A 24,919-nucleotide genomic window follows, 5' to 3' on the forward strand; every position below is an offset into this window, starting at 1 on the left:
GTCCTCTGTTTTTTTTTTTTTAATCAGTTTATTTGAAAGGGGACAATGCAATTTCATAAAACACATGAAATACACATGGTTAAAAAAGCCAGAATTAGCCAGAAGGCTAGTTTTCATCTGTAGTCCCCTGGCCATGATGTAAAAAAGCAAGAAAATACATCTACAAGACAATATAATACAGGATACATAATCAAAGACTTAATATACTATAAAGAGAGAATAAAACCACAAATCATTTGATCATAACAAAAAAAAAAAAAAAACATCATAACATACTTGTCTTTTAGTGTTGGCAGCTATAGGTGTTAACTAGCCACATTTTCAGTTTTTTTGTGAAGGCCTTGTATGTTGTAAGCAGTTTAACCTCCTCAGGTACTGAGTTCCATTCACCAGCGCTCCTCACTGACCAGGCTGACTTACTGAAAGTGCTCCTGCGCAGAGGAATGAGACAGTCACCTCTGACAGAGCCTCGAGTGACACGCTCAGAGCTGTTTCTTTGGCTGATGAACTCAGCCAGAGGAGCTGGGGCCAAATCATGCAGTACTTTAGAAAATAAAATTTAAATCTTCAAATATGTGAAGACTGTCCCAGTTTAAAAGACTGTATTATTTTAAAATTGCACAGTGATGATAGTGCTTTGGTTTTATATCCATCACTTTAATTACTTGTTTGTACAAAACTTCCAATGGTTTTTCTGCGTTCTGACCAGTCTGGGACCAACTGGTTATGAAATAGTTAAAGTGACTAAGAATCATTGAATGTAAGTAAATTTTTGCGGCTTCAGTTGACATTTCATTTTGAATTGCACGAAAATTTGCGAGGTTTAATTTGATATTTTTACACAATTTGTCAATATGGGCTTTAAAGGAAAGCTGTGAATCTATTATTAACCCAAGATATTTGTATTGGCTGACAATTTGCATTTTTTCTCCATTAACAAGTATGTCGGGGTCAGGTGATACTCTATTTGTTTTAGTGAAATACATGCCTACAGTTTTAGAAACGTTTAGCTGTAGACAGCACTCCCGCAACCAAGTTGTGACACAGGACATTGTATTAGTGAGTTTAGCAGCAACAGTATCTTTGGAGCGACCATGAACAAAGAAAACTGTGTCGTCTGCATACATTACGCACTCTGCTTCAGAACAAACAGTGGGCAAATCGTTGATATAAAGACTAAATAAAAGGGGGCCTAATATTGATCCCTGAGGGACTCCAGAGGTTAGCCTAAGAGACTCTGATCTGCAGTTGTTAACTGATACAGATTGTGTTCGGTCATGCAGATATGATTCAATCCAGCTCACAGCTTTGCGAGAGAAGTTAAATTTTGAGAACTTGGTAAGAAGAACAGAGTGATTTACTGTATCGAAAGCTTTCCTGAGGTCCAAGAACACCGCCCCTACAACTCCACCCTTGTCGAGAGAAGATTTTATTTTCTCAATGAAGAGGCATGTAGCCATTTCAGTGGAATGCTTGGATCTGAAACCAAACTGCATGGTGTGGAGAGAGGGGGAGCTGCTGTTTAAATAATGGACAATCTGCTCTGACACCCATTTTTCTGCAACTTTGGAAATGGCCGGAAGAATGCTTATAGGTCGGTAGTTATTCAGAGAAGTTGAGTAACCGGATTTAAAGACAGGGGTAACAATAGCAGATTTCCAGGCCTTTGGAAAGTGACCAGATGAAATTGAAAGATTAATGATTGAGGCAATAGGAGTAGCAAGAGTTGAACCTAGATCTTTGAGCATGTTCGTGTCCATTCCAAAAACATCCTTTGCCTTAGATGGTTTGAGTGAATGAATTAAATCGATAACTTTGGTCTCAGTAATATTTGTAATGGTAAAGAACTGCGTTGCAGACAATGCAGGGTATTCCTTCCTTTGTTTTACTGCAAACTTAGAAGAGATTTCTGACACAGATTCAATGAAGTAGTTGTTAAAAGCATCAGCCATCACTTGAGGTTCCGTCAGGATGTTTCCATTTAATTTAATTTGCATTAGTTTTGTTTTGTTATTTTGTGTATCACCTAATAGTTCCAGGTTATTTTTTAATTTCCCTTCGCACTATTCAAAGCAGTAATGAAAAAGTCAGCTTTAGATTTTCTTATTTCTTTCACTACCCTATTTCTCAGTGACATAAAGTGGTATCCTGATTTGACCGACAACTTCAAGGATTGATCGCGTTCTTCCATCATTTTCAGAATAAATGTGTTTAACCAAGGAAGGCCATTCTTTCTAGCTTTTAGTTTAATTATCCGTGTAAATTGTATAATAATTTCTTGTATTTTGTTGGCAAATTTAGAACAATCCTCATCTAAATTTTTACCAGCGAGTAATACATCCCAGTTTACTTCTTGGGTAGAATCTTGGAAATTTTGTTGTTCATGTTTTGGTATCCTATTGGATTCAGTGGTGCCCAGCCGGCAATGGTGGAGGCCCAGCTAGCAGTGGTGGAGGCCCAGCTAGCAGTGGTGTTGGCCCAGCTAGCAGAGGTGGAGGCCCAGCCGGTAGAGGTGGAGGCCTAGCTAGCAATGATGTTAGCTGATCTAGCATTGGTGTTAGCCCGCACTAAGGGTGTCCGCACTTGTCACCAGGACACCCTAGGTCGCAGTTCGATGATCGACTTTGTGGTCGTGTCATTGGACTTGCGGCCACATGTCTTGGACACTCTGGTGAAGAGAGTGGCGGAGCTGTCAACTGATCACCACCTGGTGGTGAGTTGGCTCCGATGGTGGGCGAAGATGCCGGTCCGACGTGGCAGGCCCAAACGTATTGTGAGGGTCTGCTGGGAACGTCTGGCAGAATCCCCCACCAGAAGGAGTTTCAACTCCCACCTCAGACAGAACTTTGCTCATGTTCCGGGTGATGCGGGGTACATCGAGTCCGGGTGGACCATGTTCCGCGCCTCCATTGCTGAGGCGGCCGACCGGAGCTGTGGCCATAAGGTGGTCAGTGCCTGTCGTGGCGGCAATCCCCGAACCCATTGGTAGACACAAACGGTGAGGGATGCCGTCTAACGGAAGAAGGAGTCCCATCGGGCTTTTTTGGCCTGTGGGACTCCTGAGGCAGCTGATGGGTACCGGCTGGCCAAGCGGAATGCAGCTTTGGTGGTCGCTGAAGCAAAAACTCTGGTATGGGAGGAGTTAGGTGAGGCCAGGGAGAAAGACCTCCGGACGACTTCGAAGAAGTTCTGGTCCACCATCTGGCGTCTCAAGAGAGGAAAGCAGTGCACCACCAACACTGTCTATAGAGGGGATGGGGCGCTGCTGACCTCGACTCGGCATGATGTGACTCGGTTGGGAGAATACTTCGAAGACCTCCTCAATTCCACCGACACGCCTTCCCATGAGGAAGCAGAGTGTGGGTTCTCTGAGGCGGGCTCTTCTATCTCTGGGTTTGAGGTCACCGAGGTAGTTGAAAAGCTTCTCGGTGGCAAGGCCCCGGGGGTGGATGAGATTCGCCCGGAGTTCCTAAAGGCTCTGGATGTTGTGGGGCTGTCCTGGTTGACACGCCTCTGCAACATCGCGTGGACATCGGGGACAGTGCCTCTGGATTGGCAGACTGGGGTGGTGGTCCCCCTTCTTAAAAAGGGGGACCACCACCCAACTACAGGGGGATCACACTCCTCAGCCTCCCTGGTAAGGTCTATGGTGGAGAAGAGGTTCCGTCGGGAAGTCGAATCTCAGCTTGAGGAGGAGCAGTGTGGTTTTTGTCCTGGCCGTGGAACAGTGGACCACCTCTACACCATCGGCGGGATCCTTGAGGGTGCATGGGAGTTCGCCCAACCAGCCTACATGTGTTTTGTGGACTTGGAGAAGGCGTTCGACCGTGTCCCTCGGGGAGTCCTGTGGAGGGTGCTTCGGGAGTATGGGGTACCGAACCCCCTGATACGGGCTGTTCCGTCCCTGTACGACCGGAGTCAGAGTTTGGTCCGCATATCCGGCAGTACGTCAGACTCGTACCCCGTGAGGGTTGGACTCCGCCAAGGCTGCCCTTTGTCACCGATTCTGTTCATAACTTTTATGGACAGAATTTCAAGGCGCAGCCGAGGCGTAGAGGGGTTCCAGTTTGGTGGCCTCAGTATTGCATCTCTGCTTTTTGCAGATGATGTGGTTCTGTTGGCTTCATCAAGCCGTGATCTCCAACTCTCACTGGAGCAGTTTGCATCTGAGTGTGAAGCGGCTGGGATGAGAATCAGCACCTCCAAATCTGAGACCATGGTCCTCAGTCGGAAAAGGGTGGCCTGCCCACTCCAGGTCTGGGATGAGATCCTGCCCCAAGTGGAGGAGTTCAAGTATCTTGGTGTCTTGTTCACGAGTGAGGGAAGAATGAAACGGAAGATCGACAGGCGGATCGGTGCAGTGTCTGCAGTGATGCGGACTCTGTATCGGTCCGTTGTGGTAAAGAAGGAGCTAAGCCGAAAGGCGAAACTCTCAATTTACCGGTCGATCTACGTTCCTACCCTCACCTATGGTCACGAGCTGTGGGTTGTGACCGAAAGAACAAGATCCCGGACGCAAGCGGCCGAAATGAGTGTCCTCCACATGGAGTCCGGGCTCTCCCTTAGAGATAGGGTGAGAAGCTCGGTCATCCGGGAGGATCTCAGAGTAGAGTCGCTGCTCCTCCACATCGAGAGGAGCCAGATGAGGTGGCTGGGGCATCTGATTCGGATGCCTCCCGGATGCCTCCCTGGTGGAGGGAGGAGACCCTGAGGGCGACCCAGGACACGCTGGAGAGACTACGTCTTTTGGCTGGCCTGGGAACGCCTCGGGATCCCCCCGGAAGAGCTGGATAAAGTGGCTGGGGAGAGGGAAGTCTGGGCATCCCTGCTAAAGCTACTGCCACCGCGACCTGACCTCGGATAAGTGGTAGAAAATGGATGGATGGATGTGGGGTCGGTAGCCATCACAAAGTTCTCAGAACTGTGTAACGCATGCCTCCAAACATTTGTGGTGGGGACGTACGTAAATGTATCCACATCTCTGACCATGTTTACACACAAAACCTTGTGTTAGAACACAAGGGCTCTTCCACATCGCCTGGACGTATACACGATTCATTCATTCTACAGAATAGCTCTCTGGGTGTGCACCTCCAAGCAAGAGCTGTTAAGGTCAGTAATGCTTGCAATACAGGTATCCATATAACTTGCTTGTCCTCTTCCAGTTAATTAAAGAGAGTTCTCGTTTGTGGGCTGTAACAAGATTTTTGGCAACGAGTTTGATGTCAGAACCATTTATTCTTTTTATTTCCACTTACTACTCTTTTCTCTGATCCAAGAAAATTAACAGTAGGGGTAAATTCTCCCACATCATTCTTTCTTTTGTTGGTAACACCTGCATTATTTTGTCAAAACAGTATCTTTACTGGTTTGTCTCCTTTTCTCAGACAAGTACGTCAATGTCGGTCTCGAAGATATCCATTTTCTCCTTCCTCTTTGCCATCATTTCGGAGAAGGAAGAAGCCCATCCACATATTCTTAAAGGGATTGCTGCTACCACATACAGTGCGGGGGGGGAAAGTATTTGGCCAGCCACCGACTGTACAAGATGTCCCACTTAAAAAGATGAGAGAGGTCTGTAATTTTCATCATAAGCACACTTCAACTGTGAGAGACAGAATGTGGAACAAAAATCCAGGAAATCACATTGTATGATTTTTAAATCATTTATATATATATTTTTATATTCTTGTGAAAAATAAATATTTGGACACCGACTAATCAGCAATATTTCTGGCTCTTGCAGACCCGTTACTTTATCTTTAAGTAGCTCGTCTATACTCCACACGTTACCTGTATTAATGAGACCCGTTTTAATGCCATATCTGTATAAAAGACACCTGTCCACACCCTCTAACAGTCATACTCTGACCTCTCCACCATGGCCAAGACCAGAGAGCTTTCTAAGAACACCAGGCAAAAAATTGTAGACCTGGACAAGGCTGGGATGAGCTACTCTACAATAGGCAAGCAGTTTGGTGAGAAGAGTTGCTGTAATTGTTAAACGTTGGAGGAAATACAAGATGATTGACAATCTCCCTCGACCTGGGGCTCCATTCAAGATCTCACCTCATGGGGTATCAATGATCTTGAGGATGGTAAAGGATCAGTCCAAAACTACACGGAGGAACCTGGTCAATGACCTGAACAGAGCAGTGACCACATTCACAGCGCCTGAAAGGTCCAACTGCTTAATCCAGCACATATCCAGGCCCGTCTAAAGTTTGCCAGTGACCGTCTGGATGATCCGAGGAGGAGACTGAGAGAATGCCATGTTTTCAGATGAGACCAAAATAGAAAGTTTTGGTATAAATGCCACTTGCCATGTTTGGAGAAAGAAAAATGTTGAGTGGCATCCCAAGAACACCATACCCACTGTAAAGCATGGGGTTGGAAACATCATGGCATGGGGCTGCTTTTTTTACAAAGGGGACAGAACGATTGGTCTGTATTAAGGAGAGGATGAATGGGGCCATGTATTGTGAGATTATGGGCAAAAATCTCCTTCCCTCAGTAAGAGCATCGAAGATGGAATGTGCCTGGGTCTTCCAGATGACAATGACCCCAAACACACAGCCCGGGCAACTAAGGAGTGGCCCTGTAAGAAGCTTTTCTAGGTCCTGGTCCAGACCTCAACTCAATAACAAATCTGTGGAGGGAGTTGAAAGTCTGTGTTGGCCAGCGACAGCCCCAAGACATGACAGATTGAGAGATCGGCATGGAAAATTGGGCCAAAATACCTGCTACATTCTGTCTTTCACCGTTGAAGTGTACCTATGATGAAAAGACCTCTCTCATCTTTTAAAGTGGGACATCTTGCACAATCGGTGGCTGTCTAAATACTTTTTTTTCCCACTTTGTCAATTGCAAGTGTTTCTTAATACAAATTCGGCGAAAAGCAGTTTAAAACAGGAGGGATGTCTCAACAGACATTACGGGTGTGCGTATGATGGATGTGTGCACGTTTGATGTAAATAAGTTTTATTTTTTTGTACTTGCACACATTCTAAATTTCAGTCCTAAGAACGAACTTAGAACCTTTTCGGTGCACTCTTTGATAAATAAGGCCCCAGGACTAAATCTAAATCTTTCGCCCATCTAAAGTGCGTGATTAGGCCAAAGGGGCCTTAGTCAGGGAGGTGTCAAAAGCCGAGAAACTTCCAGAAGGACAACCATCTCTGTCGTAATCCACTCCTGAGTAAAAGCCACATGGAAGGCCACCTGGAGTTTGGCCAAAAGCAAGGACACTTAGAACAGGAGAGTCAAAGTTCTCTGATCTGATGACATGACACATTTTGATCTGTTTGGCATAAATGCCAAACATTTGGTGGAAACCAGGCACCGCTCATCACCTGACCAACACCATTCCTACACTGACCATGGTGGTGGCAGCACCATGCTTTGGGGGTCTTTTTCAGTATCAGGAACTGGAGGACTAGTCAGGATTGAGGGAAAGATAAATGCAGCAATGTACATAGATATCCTGGATTAAAAACCTGCTCCAGAGCACTGTGGACCTCAGACTGGGACAACAGTTCATCTTTCTGCACGACTCACAGCACAAATCCAACAAATCAAAGTACTCTGTAGCTGTCCGAGTGGTCCAGCAAGAGCCCAGACTTGAATCTGGTTGAACATCTCTAGAGAGATCTAAAAATGCCCGTGCACTGACGCTTTACATCCAACCTGATGGAGCTTGGTAAAGTGCTTGAAAGTCAAATTAGCGAAACTGCTCAAGGATAGATATGCCAAGCTTGTGGTATCATATGGGGGGAGCGAAAAAAATAATGTAATTTACGTTATAGTTCCATCCACAAAGATTTGTGGATGATTTGTTAATGTTAAACAATCATAAAATAAAAGCAGTCCTATTAAAAATTACCGTGATAAATCAATTATAATCAGCAGGCAATCAATTAACCACTTTACTCATTACCCAGAATACATTAAATTCAATGATGACTCATGGTGGCTCATGTAGTTCTTTGAATCTACTTTAAGAGGTGATTTCATGGCAAAATTTTGTTGAATACAATTTAGTATGTATAATTGTTGTCTAAACTGTGGCAAAAATGATAGTTCTTCGAGGTTCAGTTTCCCATGAGATGATTACCTAAAGTTATTCTTCTCTGCCCTAAAATTGAAATATTTACTTAAATCACGCATTGCTGCAACTGTCCTGACTTATTTCGATTTGTTCCGGTTATTTCCATTATTAGTGTTTATCAGTAAAAACGAGCTGGTCTAATGAATGCATTGATTATGTGAAAAATCTTGCCCAACTGTATACCTTCAAATGAATCTTTTAATTTATGGTACTTTTGCCTCAGCTTTGTCAAATGAACCCTAAAACTGGTGTATTATGAATCATACAATTTTTTTTGTAGTACGGATGAGGTCTTTGAAGGAAGGCATTTTCACCGTTTCTGTGTTCTGATGGGTACGGTTGTAAATTGATTGAAGGATTATTGGCTAATCTTGCTGTAATTGGTGTCAAACAAGCTTGGTCAGATTACTATGCATTTATTTTCACACATTTTATCAGTCACAATTTTCAGATGGGTTAATTTAGGGATTATTTTATGTCAAACAAAGAAGACTAGAGAGGCTAAGAAAGATGACCAAAGATGATCGAGGCACCGTTCTTTTGCAGAACCGCTGCCTCACATTCTATTTTAGCAAGCAGATGCGCTGACTATGTGTCAAGTTATATTGGAGAATGTTTTGTCAGACAAACACAAGATTGTGTTAACTCTGTTGCTATTTACTGTTGCATGTGGTAGTGATGTCAGATGCCACCGATTCTCTTTCCAATCCGATATGGAGTCAAATTTATACTGGTATCTGCGATACGGACCGGATGCTGATATGTGCAATGTGCAAATACACCTAAAGTCTTTGGTAAATGTAAAATAGTGTATTTCAAATCATAGGTTCTTAAAGAATACAAGACATCAGAGTAACTTTATTATTTTTATTTTTTATAACTTTTAAGTATATTGAGGTTGTAGTCAGACAGTGAGACTGTTTTACAATACTGTGTCTAACAAAGTCCCAGCCAAAACGCCGTCAATCACAACACACCTCTACATACCTGGGGTCTCACTTATCAATGCTCCGTACGCACAAAATGGGACCTAAAAGATATGTATGTAAGTTCCTGCGCAAAGTATGTGACCTTATCAAAAATAAATTAATAAATAAAGCGAACGACGGGAAAAAGCCCGCAGGCCTAATTTACCAACACGGCATACGCACTAAATGGGGCCAGAAAGATTCTTACGCAGGTTCCTGCGCAAAGTTGTGTGACCTATCAAATAAAACTTGACTGGTAAAAAGTGCAGAAACTTTAACCCTTTTGTACAAGTATGCACATTTTGGAGAGAAGGAAATGTAGCGATGCATGAGGTGGCGAATAGAAGCCATGCCACTCACACGTACAGTTTCAATATCAAATTATGGATTAGATTTTGCTCTTTATGTATGACTTTGTTGATGTTGTCTCTCCTTTTTTTAATCATGATACTCCTCATGCCTTTAAATTGCCCTTCATTGATCAATCGATTGAGGTGGATCTGAAGCAAAATTAAATTTGCGTCTGGCACTGGGGCGCATTTAGTTTTTTATCGGCATGTACTTTTAAGTCGGACCTTTTTTATATATATATTTACAGTCCTCCCTGTTGAATTCACTGTGTTCACTGCCACTCCCTGTGTTTCCTTTGATTTATTGCACTTCCAAAGCCACCTTCCTTGCCATGCCGATAAGCATGTTGACTTGTGTCCCTGAGAAGGATGTATTTATTTATTTAATTAATTAATTTATTTATTTATTTTTGGTCATGTCTGCTGTTGACATAAATTCACCCTTCCTAATACATTAGCCCAGTGGTTCCCAAACTTTCTCTCCTGGAAAGGAAACAGGACATACATACAAATTTTAGTTCATTTAACACTTTGTAATTACTAATACACACCTCGTTATTTGGAGAAAGAAAAAAGCGAACTGCCATAAATTGGAGGTTGTAATAAGTATAGCTGTTTTAACTGTGTAATTATGTTCAGTGTAACAGGTTTCTTTTTTTAAATATTCAACATTGCTGCTGTTGCATTTTTCAAAAATTGCCTATCTGCAAAAATAGGTTTTAAAACATGGACCAACTCCCTGAGAGGAAAAAACAAAAACCTAAAGGTTTGTTGTGCAAAAATGGCACCTTTAATCCTCACATCTTTTCAGTCCGAAATGGGATGAGCAGAGCCCAGCACAGCCAGCACCCTTTCCATCAATTCGGACAGTTTATCATCGGCGAGGCCGTATAGGGACAGCAGGCAGTCTGCCTTCTCTAGCTCCGATAGTTCAACAAAGAATCCCAAAAGGAATGCATATAGCGCATTGTACTTGCAAACAGCTGGTGGAGCCTCCAGCAGTGCCATTGCTCTGACTGTTGTTGAGGGGTCCAACGCCGCCAACACATGAAAGTATTGAATAACATGAACTGGGCCTCGATGTGCCGAAACCACGGCTGTGGGTTGTGCTACCATAAGTCGGGCAACATCTCCGGTTGTGCTGCCAAAAGTCGTGCAACTTGACTGTTGCGGAGTAGATGCTAGCATGGACATTAGTTGCTCATTTAGCGCCTCATACTTGGTGATAGCTGGTGGGGCCTTCAGCAACATCAACACGCTGGCTTTTGTTGAGGCATCCAACGCTCCCACCACACCCTCATAGCTGGAACTGGGCCTTGTTGTGCTGAAACCACGGCTGCGGGTTTTGCTGCCAAAAGTCGGGCAACTTGTCCGGTTGTGCTGCCAAAACTCTGGCAACTTGACCGTTGCGTAGTAGATGCTAGCATGGACATTAGTTGCTCATTTAGCACATCATACTTGCTGATAGCTGCTCGGGCCTCCAGCAATGCCAACGCTGTGGATTTTGTTGAGGCATCTAATGCTGCCACCACATTCTCATAGCTGGAACTGGGCCTTGTTGTGCTGAAACCACAGCCGTAGGTTGTGCTGCCAAAAGTCGGGCAACTTGACCGTTGCTGCGTAGATACTAGCCTTGACATTAGCTGCTCCGTTAGCCACGCTCTGTGTAGGCACTCCCGCCCCTCTCTTAAAGGTAAATGTCCCTGTTGAATGTCTCTCCCTTGTGGCTCACCTCAATACTCTAAATTACTGCTAGAATGACTAAAGTTTCTAAAGTGTCAATATTTTGATTGGAGAATCGATTTTAGAGTATAAAGATCTGGTGTCGGAGGTGTCTACTTTCATGGAAAAATTATTAGACCGCGCTTGTTTCTTCAGTTTCTTGTTGATTTTTAATGCCGTGTACAACTAAAGACACATTTGTGTGGACAAATATAATGATGGCAACAAAAACCAGGTGAGGCAATTGAGAAAATTTTTCTCATTTCCAATTCTCACCTGGAGGCAATTTAGCATTCACTATCTTGCCCAAGGACACTTAGACAGAGGACAATCAAGAGCGGGGATTTGAACCACCGACCCTTCAGTTAGTGGACGACCAGCTCTACCAACTTAACCACAGCTGCCCCACCTTATCGCGGTGGAGGGGTTTGTGCATCCCAATGATCCTATGACCTAAGTGGCCTGGAGCTTTATGACTGGTAGGGTCACCCATGGCAAACAGGTCCTTGGTGAGGGACCAGACAAAGCACCCCTCAAAGACCCCTTATGATGAGAAATATATTTGGACGTTTTCCCTCGCCCTGATGTGGGTCGCCGGGGCCCCCCTCTCGAGCCTGACCTGGAGGTGGGGGACAAAGGCGAGCGCCTGGTGGCCAGTTCTGCACCCAGGCACAGCCCAAAGAGGCAACGTTGGTCCCCCTTGCCATGGGCTCACTGCCTGTGGGGAGGGGCCAAGGGGTCAGGTGCAGTGTGAGCTGTACGGAGACCTTTGCGGTCTGCTGGAAAGCACCCCAACTGGGAACTCCCTCGTTCTGCTGGGGGAATTCAATACTCATGTAGTCACTGGCAGTGAGACCTGGAAGGGCGTGATTGGAAGGAATGGCCCCCCCGATCTGAACTCGAGTTGCCCTTTGTTATTGGACTTCTGTGCTCATCACAGACTGTTTAGAAAGGCTGCCGCACACAAGTGACATGGCCGAACCCAACTGAACTGTCAACCAGTGTGTGTGGTAATGGTGTCACGATATCAAAATTGTGACTTCGATACTATACCTGCATAAAGTACCTCGATACTGTTACTGAAAAGATACCACGGCAAAAATCTAATACATCAGTAAAAGCAGTAAAATGAAAACTAACAACTTCAAGTACTATTACATTTATTTTTATTATTTCAAAACATTACGATAAACTTAAATTTTTAATAATGGCATTAGCCCATTCTTAAAGGTGCCATATTTTGACCTATTTAGACCTCTGTAGAGTGACTCTCCAACATGGAGAAAAGTGTCAATTTCATCTAAAAAACACCTTGGTTTTGTCAGCCGCGTGTCCAAAAAAGGCCCTTCTGACAGCTACTTATGTTTGACTAGGTTTTGTATCCGCTTTGCCCATATTTGGCTTTCCTCTGATTGGTTGCCTCTGTGCAGACAACGCTGTCTCGGGAACGGAGAGGTATTCGGAGATCTTCGAGAGTGACTTGAGAAATTCGAATGAGCTAATTTCAGGCCTCTCGGCTAAAAACATCAGAAACTCAGGAATGCGTGGACGATTTTAATTCGTATTTCATGCTTACTGAGGCAATATAGAGCCAATATAACATCCCAAACTACAAAAAGTGGTTTTGTAAAATATGTGACCTTTTAACTTTGTCATTTTTTAAAAAGACCAATGCCTGCATTATCATATATATTACTATGTATGAGAAATATGTGTGTGTTTGTATGTATATAAAATCTGTACATCTTTATACAGGAAATGTATGATATATACAGTCATGGAAAAAATATTACAGCCCCCTTGTTTCTTTCATTTCTTGTTCATTGTAATACCTGGCACCACTAATTTTAGCTGAAGAATACAAAAGCTTAATTGTATCATTAATTTTGGTTATCAAGAAAACCAAGGAAAATTGCTACAGCAGCTCTTATATTAAGCGCTTATGAGCTAATTTGAGCGTGTCATCATTATATTTGTCCACACAAAGCTACTTTTAGTTGCACCTGGCATTAAGAATGAACAAGAAACTGAAGAAACAAGGGATCTAATATTTTTTCCATGACAATATTAAATGTTTGTCTATATTTATAGATACTTTACTCATACTTAAAACTGAGTATTTTAAGTTTTCAAGCTTTGTATTCATTTTTGTGTGTGCAGTATTCTTTCTCCCATTGTAAACAATACATTGTGCACACACTCAGTGCAGTGCTGTTATTCATTGCACACTGAGCCACGACACGGACTTTTTAGCTCCACTTGGATAATAAGTGGGATTTTTTTTATTTTTTTTTTCATTTGGGTAGATTTTTATTCTTCTCCAACTCCCCCATTTCTGGAGTGGTCTCCGACGATGATAGCCTGTATCCGGGTTGGAGCAATCCAAGTTGGTCTTCCATGCCAAGTCGTCTCATGCTATCGATGATCTCCTGCTGGTAACACCGGCTCTTGGTGTGCATCGAATGCAGAGTGCATAGCACCACCAACACCATATGAAATTGAGTGCTGTCGTGTAAGATTTTTATTTTTTGTTATTTTTAAACTACTGGTACTATAAAAAAACTGGTACCATGCTTTTTTTTGTTTACATCAAAATACCTTGGTCCGGTACTGGTATCTGGATTTGGTGCAACAGTAATGTTTTTTGCTGTTTTCATGACTGGCCGATCAGTTGCCCACTGGTTTTGCCGCAATTCAGAATTTGAATCGCTGGCACAAACCTTCGCAACGTTGCAGCCAATCAAAATGCACATAAGGTTTCACTCGCGCTGAAAATACATTTCTGGGTTTTTAAGACAGCGAGACACTGAATGACTGCTACGCCGCCCTTAAACCATATAAATAGTGTATAAAGCATCAAATACTGTTTTACATAAACAGCTTGTGACCACAATGTACGTGAACGTATGTACCTTGCTGGGTACTTTTACACTCTTTCATTTTTGCCCAGATCCTCTCTCTTTAGCAACCCCAATTTTAACTCTTAATCTATCTTTTTATGGTTTAATAAATGTGATAAAGTATAATATACTGTATAAAGAGCATCACACCCCTATACAGGCCCACTGTTCAGGGCAATTATATATCCAATTGCTCAATATGGGGGGGTCCGTCTGCAACTCTTATTTTTATGCGATGGTCCGGTCCAATTGGATTCGACAGCATCGTGCAGTGTGGGGCAGGCTTAATGAACACCATGTTCAAACATAAGGGTGTCCATACGTGCACTTGGCACCAGGATACCCTTGGCCGCAGTTCGATGATCAACTTTGTGATCATGTCATTGGACTTGTGACTGCATGTCTTGGACACTTGGGTGAAGAGTGGGACAGCGGTCAATGTCTGGCAGAGGCCCCTGTCAGAAGGAGGTTGAACTCCTTGCAGAACTTTGCCCACGTCCCAGGGGATTAGGGATGGGCTGTCAACACTGTTCATCGTGAGAACTGGGCGCTGCATACCTCAACTTGTTCAGTGGCTACATTTACTTGTACAGCAGTAAGCAAATAATTGTCAATATTGTAAAAAGAGCCATATTTAAATGATTGTGTTTTGCATGCGTTATTTGTGAAATATATAACGACATCACTGTGTGAAGAACGGATTGTTAAATATTCAGGTATGGATTAACGCCACATTCCCTTAACCACTAGAGGGAATCTACTGAGAAAGTCCCCAAATCTCTCAGCATTCCTCAAGTCCCTTTTCATTTCAAAATGTGTTTGAGTTTTGGAAGAATTTTGAATTGAATTGAAGATCTTTATTGTACCCAAGGGACATTTTGGTTTGCAGCAGTTCGTACCACGTATCCTCACCAGGGTCGTGGGCGTACTGGAGCCTGTTCCAGCTGACTCTGGGTGAGAGGTGCAGTACACCCTGAACTGGTCGCCAGCCAATCGCAGGGCACATATAAACAAACAAACATTTGCACTCACATTCACACCTATTGGCAATTTAGAGTTCTCAGTTAACCTACCATGCATGGTTTTGGGATGTGTGAAGAAAACACAGTGCCCGGAGAAAACCCACGCAGGCACAGAAGAACATGCAAACTCCACACGGGCGAGGCCAGATTTGAACCCAGGTTCTCAGAACTGTGAGGCAGACGTGCTAACCAGTCATCCACCGTACCATTACAATCAAACACATAGAATTAAAAAAAAGCAAAATACCAAAACACAGTTAAAATTAAAAAATATAATAAAATCCCTAACCCGCACCCCCCCAAAACACACAATGCTGCCACTCACAAAACTGCCCAATGTTGAAATAGCCATACTGAAACTTGTACACAACTGAGATGGTATAGACGTGCCAGTAATGTATTTTATTGAGCACACAAATATGTACCTACATAGTTAAAGTTGCAAATATTCCCTCATTGCCACAGTTTAGATAAATAAAATACCATGTTCTTTTAACATGCAAATTGTTGCATTTGTAGAACCAACACATCTGTAATTTAACATGCATCACCCATTCCAGTGTAACTACCGCTCCCTCTTTACAATGCTGTAGCTGATCAAGAGTGTGCAGCCCTTTATCAGCATGTTAGGCATGGGCGTGTCATCCTCCACTGTGCCCCTTTTGGATGAGGCGCATAGATAGTCACTCAGTTTTGCCCTTAGAAACCTCTGAATACTACGGCTATAAGTAGTTTAGATTCAGTAACCAGGATGCACATAATTACCTAATGGCAGCTTTGCTTTCTCCCAAAATAGTAAAATCATGTCCAATTGCATGATCCAGTTTCTCCCATACAAGGTGTTAGACAAATGATTTTATAATTCATATTTGACTATATTTGGGATACAGAAAAGTTAGTTTAGTTATTGAGAGCAAGTTATCAGCCCTCTACCACTGTGTCAACCAGGAGTGGGTAATTAATTTTCCCAAAGGCCCACATCGGAAACAGAAATGGTTGTCAGTGGCCACACCAACAGGCACCCCTCAATTATGATCAATATGCATCTTCTTTATATAACGCAAATTGTATCGTTTTGATAATCTGCTGCTGGTATAATGAAGTAAAGAGAGAAAATAAATGTTTAAAAATTACACACCCCTGTGTGGCGGCATGGTGGACGACTGGTTAGAGCGTCTGCCTCACAGTTCTGAGGACCGGGGTTCAAATCCCCACCCTGTGTGGAGTTTGAATGTTCTCCCCGTGCCTGCGTGGGTTTTCCCCTGGCGCTCCGGTTTCCTCCCACTTCCCAAAAACATGCATGGTAGGTTAATTGACAACTCTAAATTGCCCGTAGGTGTGAATGTGAGTGCACTGGTTGTTTGTTTGTATGTGCCCTGCGATTGGCTGGTAACCAGTTCAGGGTGTACCCCGCCTCCTGCCCGATGAAAGCTGGGATGGGAGCCGGCACGCCCGTGACCGTAGTGAGGAGAAGCGGCTCAGAAAATGGATGGATATGGCGTGTATAATCGCGCTAGAAACCTGCTGACTAAAGAAATTAACATTGCAAAGAGGAACTATGCAGCAAAGTTGGAAAAACAGTTTTGCACTAACGACTCTAAATCAGTCTGGCATGCATTCCAATCGCTGACTAATTACAAGCGACGATCCCCCCAAGCTGAGAACAATAGCACACTAGCCAAGGACTTGAATACCTTCTACTTCAGATTTGAAAAGGACACTTTCACACCCCACACCCATCCGGCCGCACCCCCGACCACGATCACACCTCTGACTCCTACGTTTACCATCCACGAACAGGATGTGAGAAGCATCTTTAAACAACAAAAGATTAACAAAGCGGCAGGCCCAGACCATGTGTCCCCATCCTGCCTCAAAGTCTGCGTGGACCAGCTCGCGCCAGTCTTCACTCAGATCTTCAATAGATCTCTGGAACTGTGCAAAGTACCATCCTGTTTCAAACGCTCCGCCATCATTCCAGTCCCCAAGAAACCTGCAATCTTGGGTCTGAATGACTACAGGCCTGTCGTCTTGACATCTGTGGTCATGAAGTCCTTTGAACGTCTGGTGCTGGACCACCTCAAGAGCGTCACAGGTCCCCTGCAGGACCCCCTGCAGTTTGCCTACCGAGTGAACAGGTCTGCGGATGATGCAGTCAACATGGGACTGCACCTCATCCTTGAACACCTCGACAGTGCAGGGACCTACGCGAGGATCCTGTTCGTGGACGTCAGCTCAGCGTTCAACACCATCATCCCTGAAGTCCTTTCATCCAAGCTTCTCCAGCTCAGCGTCTCACCTGCCATCTGCCAGTGGATTTACAGCTTCCTGACGGGCAGGACACAGCAGGTGAGGCTGGGAGAGACCACCTCATCCACACGCAGCATCAGCACTGGGGCGCCCCAAGGTTGTGTCCTCTCTCCGCTGCTCTTCTCTCTCTACACGACCGACTGCACCTCAGCGCACCCGGCTGTCAAACTCAAGTTTGCAGGTGACACCACTGTCATCTGCCTCATCAAGGAAGGTGACAAGTCTGTATATCGACAGGAAGTGGAGCGGCTGGAGCTGTGGTGCGGCCGACACAACCTGGAGCTGAACACGCTCAAGACTGTAGAGATAATCGTGGATTCAGGAGGCATCCTTCGCCACAGCTGCCTCTCACGTTGTCCAGCTGCCTTGTGTCAACCGTCGAGACCTTCAAGTTCCTGGGAATTACAGTCTCTCAGGACCTGAAGTGGGCGACCAACATCAACTCCGTCCTCAAAAAGGCCCAGCAGAGGATGTACTACCTGCTGCTTCTGAGAAAGCACGGCCTGCCACAGGAGCTGCTGAGGCAGTTCTACACAGCGGTCATCGAATCAGTCCTGTGTTCTTCCATCACAGTCTGGTTTGGTGCTGCTACAAAAAAGGAAAAACTCCGACTGCAACGGACAATCAAAACTGCTGAAAGGATTGTCGGTACCCCCTTACCCACCCTTGAGGACTTGCACGCTGCCAGAACTAAGACAAGAGTGTGCAAAATCCTCTCGGACCCTCCACATCCCGGTCGCGAGCTCTTCCAGCTCCTTCCCTCAGGTAGGCGCTACCGATCAATGCAAACTAGAACTAGCAGACAGCTTCTTCCCTCTTGCGATCAACTTCTTAAACACCTAACCTACAATTCCATTACAACATGCTGGCAATTTTTTGTCTTGAGTTCATTGTCACATTTCTGTGGGGCCAATTATATATTACTCGTGCACTCACTGTAGTAGTCTCGCCACGCTGCACTATTTGCACATCTGTTGTTGACCAATACTGGCCACTCATGCCAGAGTAGCATCTTCTCCATTTGCACACTGACTGATGAGTATCTGCAACATTTGCACAATCAACATTGTCCCAGATTATCGCGATACTCGTCACTTTAAACTGCATACACTCCTTGAAGTCTCGGCGCCCTTTGCACAATGGTCATTGCACCGGACTATTGCTATATTAGTCATTCAAACTGCTCTAAGTGCGAGAGGAATCTGCATCTTTGTACAATTGTCAAAACAAAAAATAATAATGTACCGGCATTACCAGATAACGATTAACCCTTTATTGCTCAGTGACTGTTTTTTGTCAATGTCTTTGTCTCAAAAGTGTTCTCTGTCAATTGACTGTCTGTTGTCGTACTAGAGCGGCTCCAACTGCCGGAGACAAATTCCTTGTGTTTTTTTTTTTACATACTTGGCAAATAAAGATGATTCCGATTCTGGATATATACTGTGCGTGTTTTGTTTTTTTACATACTTGGCAAATAAAGATGATTCTGATTCTGGATATATACTGTGCATGTTTTTTTTTTTTTTTACTTGGCAAATAAAGATGATTCTGATTCTGGATATATACTGTGTGTGTGTGTGTGTGTGTGTGTGTGTGTGTGTGTGTGTGTGTTGTGGTGTATTTGCTCGGAGTCAGCTGGGCTATACATAAAATATGTAAAATAAATAAAAGTTGGTCGACTGCAAAAGTCAGTGTAGAACCCTGGAGCATGTTGATGTTCAACATTCCATGGTAAGGCAAATGGTCTATGAATGGAGAGAGTTGCTACTCAGGACTGTCCTATAAAGACGACCTGTAAGAGCGCAGCGCAGAATGCTCAAGGAGTTCCAACTGGGAACTCCCTCGTTCTGCTGGGGGAATTCAATGCTCATGTAGTCACTGACAGTGAGGCCTGGAAGGACGTGATTGGAAGACGTTGAACCTGAAACTGAATAGCAGAGGACGGATGAGGTTTACATTTCCTCACCAAACCTCAGCTAGCTGTGATTTTTGTGTCTTTGTCCCATATTTCTTCCGAGTATTGTGCTAAACCTATCCAATCACACACATATGCACACACACTCATAATCCTATTTGGAATGAGTGGAGCAGCGGAGTGGGGGGGGAATATCATATGTTGATGAAAAATAGCCCAAAATAATGAAATTTAAACTGTGCTGGCTCGTTGTGTACATGCATGCAGGGATGCACTGTATGTTCAAGGCAAACATGACAAATGGTTAGCAAGGCAACGCATTGACATCTGAAGGCTATTTTCTGTGCCAGTTACAGGCAGTTATTGCTTTTGGAATGTAACCTTTTCACCCAAGATTACTGTTTTCCATTTCAGTATGGAAGCCCAAATGGTCCCGTACCATGTGCTGCATCCTATTTTTTATGGTGACATATTATGCAAATGTGCAGCGCTATGCACATATTTCCTTTAATGTTCATCGTCTTTAACCATTATTGCTATCGTCACCGGTCTCCAAACTTCCAGTTTTGTGTAAATGTTTAATTTTGACTGTGTAATTGCTTCTCAGAATCTCTACAGCCTTTTTGAAAGTTATATGAATGTATATTGTTTTAAATAATTTTCACCATAAGTTCAATTAAATATTATTATTATTAATAATAAATTAAATATGAAATTTAAAATAGCCCTAATGAATTTAATTTTGTTCTTAATTGATCAACACTTAGTTGACGAGTTCAGCAACAAATACTCCACAATCATGGTGGACTTAATGTACAAAAAACTCTGCTTGTTTTCTATCCCACTATTTTACGAGCAGAAGCCACATACAGGCTCCCTGTCGATATACAGGTTATTGCTTCCCCCAAGGACGTTGTCTTGCCATCAGCATCACTTTGTTTATTTGTCTAACTCAACTTCCTGGCTTCAGTCCCTATACTTACTGTAGGGAGAAATGTTTTTCAACTCATTTAATTCCCTAAACTATTGTTTTTGACTACGGCGCTGAATGAGAGTGGTCCAATTCGTCTCAAGTTGGGGCCGGGATGGGGTGATTGAGAAGTTTGATCAGACACTACGTTTTCTTCATTGGCTTACATGTCTCCAATTGTAATCCGACCCTTTCAGGATTAGTTTAGTGACGTGGCTGGCATGTTCTTGGCACTTAATCTGCTCCCCCTGCAGAACACAGTACAGTAAATGACACCAGCAGCCAAAGAGTGGTAGCGCTTAAATTGGTCATACGCGCATCTTTTTTGTTTTTGTACAGCACTGCAATTAAGATGCTCACTCCAGATAGTTTGAAATTAAATCAGTAATTGTGATCATTTTATGCATAGCAAGCTTCTGCTGTAATGTACATTTTTATTTTGTATGATGAGAGTTATGAATTATGCTATTTTATGCCGTTTCTCATTCACAAAAGCTGCTATCCAGCTCCATTTTACTCTCTGCTCACTTTGCTCTGATTATCCTGAAGCAAAGTATATAAATACTTTGTTCAGAGAAGGAGGGGCAATAAGGATCTCAGACATCAGTCATAAGAAAGATACTATTCAAGATTTCATTAGTATCAATTATTATATACAATATATTTTAAATATTTTGTCCATCAGTGAGAAATGTTTTCCTTTCCTCCCTAGAACCGGATATGCATGGCAACATTGTAGGACGGAGTTCTGACAGTGTGCAAGGAGTCAAAAGGAGACGAGAGACATTGGTAACTGTCAGAGAGGATGGGTGAGACGGAAGATGAGCACACGGCTAAGGCCAGCCAGCTCTTTGAGAAGTTTGTCCAGATGTCCACATGTAAGGGGACTCTGCAGGCTTTCAGTATCCTCTGCAGGGAACTGGAGCTGGATCCGCTGGACTACAGCAACTTTTACAGTGTACTGAAAGCTGCAGTCAACTCCTGGAAAGTCAAAGCTCTCTGGACCAAATTGGACAAGAGGGCACAGCAAAAGGTGTACAGCCAGAATAAAGCCTGTCAAGGAACTAGGGTGAGAGACATACAGTTGCTCACAAAACTATAATTATCATTGTATACTAGGGATCCACGAAAACTATCGGCCCGATATTGGGGGGAAAAAAGCAACTGGAGCCGTATCATTCCAATATCATCCGGCTTCTCAGTGTATACTAGAGATGCATGATAACTATCGAACTGATAACTATTGGCCCGATATTGGGGAAAAAATGATATCACACTCATCGTCCAATAACAAAAAAAAAAAAAAAACTGGACTGATGACAAGAACCATATCATTCCAGTATCATCCGACTGCGCACTGGTCGGCACTTGCCATCCTTTTACAGTCATTAATTATATGACCACAATTATTCGCCTAGGACACCAAAAATAGTCAATATCGGCAGTAAATTAGCTTATGATCGCTAGCACTTACTGAAATTACGACCATCCAGTGACTTTGAGTTCATAACTACGACGCTCGCGGCAAGACCCGGCGGCCTACGAAGCGGCGGACTCTATTAGCATCTCAAGCCGACAGAGGAGCAGCAGGGGCGGCTTGGCCGCATGCGAGAGCAAGGTTGTCGTGGTGGGCTAACAGCTAAGCTATTTGATTGGCAGGTGAAGGGCTCATCTTCAGCAGACCAACCACACAGGCTTGCAGCTTGAGGCCGGACCTTATTTTCCTTATGATTTCACAGGCATAAAAAAAATACAAAAATGTATCATGATAGTTTTTGGAAAAATATATAATCTCAAAAGAAAATGATTGTGACAGGCCTAGTCCTAAAATTCCAGCTGGCTGGTTGTGCAATATTTTATTTTTATTATTGTCATTGCTAGTATTTCTTGGCAAAATGTCAAGGGCCAGGTGCATATGAAAAGTTCAAATTTGGTCAAAGTAATCTACGTTGCAGACCTGCAGTGAAACCTTGGATAAATATTAAATAAATAACATTAGCCAAGCTTTACATAATTAACTAGGTAAAACCTGACTGAATACAAACAGAAACACAGACTAACTTAAATTGTCAGGGTCTCAGATTGATAAACCTTTAAATCTTCTGCAAGTCATTCTTGAACATCATTGCAGCCATACTTATATATATATAAAATAATAGAAGTGAGTCACAGTTCAACAAAAAAAGAAAGCTATTGTGGCAGTCATAGTTTGAAGCATGCCTTTACTGTATTTGGTGAGTGCACCAGTAACAAAATGTCCTTGCCCAAACTGTTCCCAGTAAGTTGGAAGCATAGAATGGACAAAAAGGTCTTTAGTACACTGAAAGCCATTACAAGGTGTCTCAGGGCACACTCCACCTCTCTCACTATGTCAGCAAAGCAAAGCTCCATTTTAACATGGTACTTCAATGACTTCATCGCATAACCAAAGATAAGATGTCTGGAGAGGAAACAGGCCTCAGAGGAGAGATAACGGAGTTGGGTCAGCCAAAAATAACGGCCGAAATATTATCCCAGACATTTTTTTAGTGGAAAGTATTTGAAGAAAAGTTACCATCTTGTAGCTAGCAGAGCAAGCTGTTTCTGTATTTAGAATCTAATTGGGGAGGATGAAGTGTATTTTTTTCCCTTCAAATTTTCTCACAGTAAAAATATTTACAACATAAAGATGCAACTTTGTCTTTTTTGCATGACGTAGTATGTGTAATAACCCCCTGAGCAGTCTATATGACAGTGGGAAAGTGGTGTTTAGGACAGAGCTTTTGACAAGGTTTGTATATCTAAGAAAAACAACAAAGCAGTATGAGACAAAATCAAATTTAGATTAGAGGATTCAGTTTACACTGGGGTTGGTGAAATGTACAGAAGATAACATTTAGTATTTGCATCATATTATCATTATACTGTAAAGTTAGACATTTTTTACTGAGATTTGATTATTTCCAGATGTATACCTCGTGTATTTTTTTAAATTTATCAGCAGCAACCTATTTGTCATGAAATTGTTTCTTTAGTGGTGAACTTAAAAAAAACAAAAAAAAACAAAAACAAAAAATTACTTTGTGTAAACAGTAGGTATTTATGTGCATTTCCATGTAATTCCGCAGTACCAGTATACATATACTGTAAATGTTATCACTTGCACGACTTGTCCTCCCCTTTAGTAGTCCTTGTTCTTCTCTCTAAACCGGTTCAGTGTCTGATCATTGGTGGTGGACCTTGTGGTCTGCGGACAGCCATTGAACTGGCCCTGCTGGGTTGTAAGGTGGTGGTAATTGAGAAGAGAGACACCTTCTCCAGGAACAATGTGCTTCATCTGTGGCCTTTCACCATTGAAGACCTCAGAGGCCTGGGGGCCAAGAAGTTCTACGGCAAGTTCTGTGCTGGCTCCATCGATCATATAAGTGAGTAAATTAAACTTTTAAAAATAATTACCCTATAATATCTGTTTTTCAGCACCAAGGAAGACTAGGGAATGTAGTTTTAATTTATCTACCACATTTAATTAGCTTTACTTGTTCTCTGAAGAGGGCGGCACGGTGGATGACTGGTTAGAGCGTCAGCCTCACAGTTCTGAGGACCCGTGTTCAATCCCCGGTCCAGCCTGCGTGGAGTTTGCATATTCTCCCCGTGCCTGCGTGGGTTTTCTCCGGGCACTCCGGTTTCCTCCCACATCCCAAAAACATGCATGAATTGGAGACTCTAAATTGCCCGTAGGTGTGAATGTGAGTGCGGATGGTTTTTTGTTTCTATGTGCCCTGCGATTAGCTGGCAACCAGTTCAGGGTGTACCCCGCCTCCTGCTCGATGACAGCTGGGATAGGCTCCAGCACGCCCGCGACCCTAGTGAGGGCAAGCGGCTCAGAAAATGGATGGATGGATGTTCTCCGAAGAATGAAGAATTATTTATAGCTTTGAAAAAATATTTTTGCTTCAGTTTTTACAGACACACTATGAAGAACTTTTGAATGATGGGGAGTAATATGTTCTCTGTCTGCTGTGGCCATTTCCCAGCATGGCTACGTGTTGCACGTCCTGTGTACCTTAATTTACATAATTCTTTAAACCCGTAACCCAAAATTTTATACTTTATGCAACCAAAAATTGCGGTTCTTAAATTCACGAAACTGTCGTCTTACAAATGGCAGGATCGTGACACACCCTTTCAAAATGTGCCTATACACGCCACATTCAGCCGAGCGGAGTGTCACCTCTTTACATAGTTTTATTTTTATACTGTAGGTTTATATACAGTACCTGTCATTACAGACTTTGGTCAATGAGCTGCGCAAGTCAGCAACAATGAGGCAAGTCATTGGTCATGATGCCACACTCAATTAAAATGCCAAATAATTAAAAACACAGTTAACAAACAACAATGGCAAAAAGGGGAAATGAACAAGTCTACTAACACTACTGGGGGATATCTAACACTATTAGGGAATAGTTACCACTAACTAACAAGAACACACCATTCTTTCAACTATTTACAAAGCTACTCTGCATCCTGGGAATTCCTCCGACGCTACAATATAATAATAATAATAATGATAGTCGCTCAGCTGTGTGGCAGAAATACTGGAAGTGGCTGTGGCAGTGGAAAATCAGAGTGGAAAATCAGTAAGTAAAATGCCTACAAAAAAATTAATAAATAAG

The 24,919-nt window shown here is 43.1% G+C and overlaps 1 protein-coding gene across 7 annotated transcripts in view; it reads left to right on the top strand.

Moving 5' to 3' along the window:
• Positions 1–24,919, top strand: part of mical2b (microtubule associated monooxygenase, calponin and LIM domain containing 2b) — a 127,497-nt gene that overhangs the window by 13,685 nt on the left and 88,893 nt on the right. For 6 of the 7 annotated variants that reach the window (XR_009788424.1, XM_061772535.1, XM_061772531.1 and 3 more), the window contains exons 2-3: positions 20,977–21,333; positions 23,461–23,668. The exons of the other annotated variant lie outside the window; for it this stretch is intronic. Coding sequence is in view for 5 of the 6 variants with exons in the window: in XM_061772535.1 (XP_061628519.1) it covers positions 21,070–21,333; positions 23,461–23,668 (472 nt within the window). In the remaining variant the exon portion in view is untranslated. The remainder of the gene's footprint in view (positions 1–20,976; positions 21,334–23,460; positions 23,669–24,919) is intronic. 7 annotated transcript variants of the gene reach the window in all.

The sequence above is a fragment of the Phyllopteryx taeniolatus genome, chromosome 5 (genome assembly GCF_024500385.1).
Source record: "Phyllopteryx taeniolatus isolate TA_2022b chromosome 5, UOR_Ptae_1.2, whole genome shotgun sequence".
Classification (NCBI taxonomy): domain Eukaryota; kingdom Metazoa; phylum Chordata; class Actinopteri; order Syngnathiformes; family Syngnathidae; genus Phyllopteryx; species Phyllopteryx taeniolatus.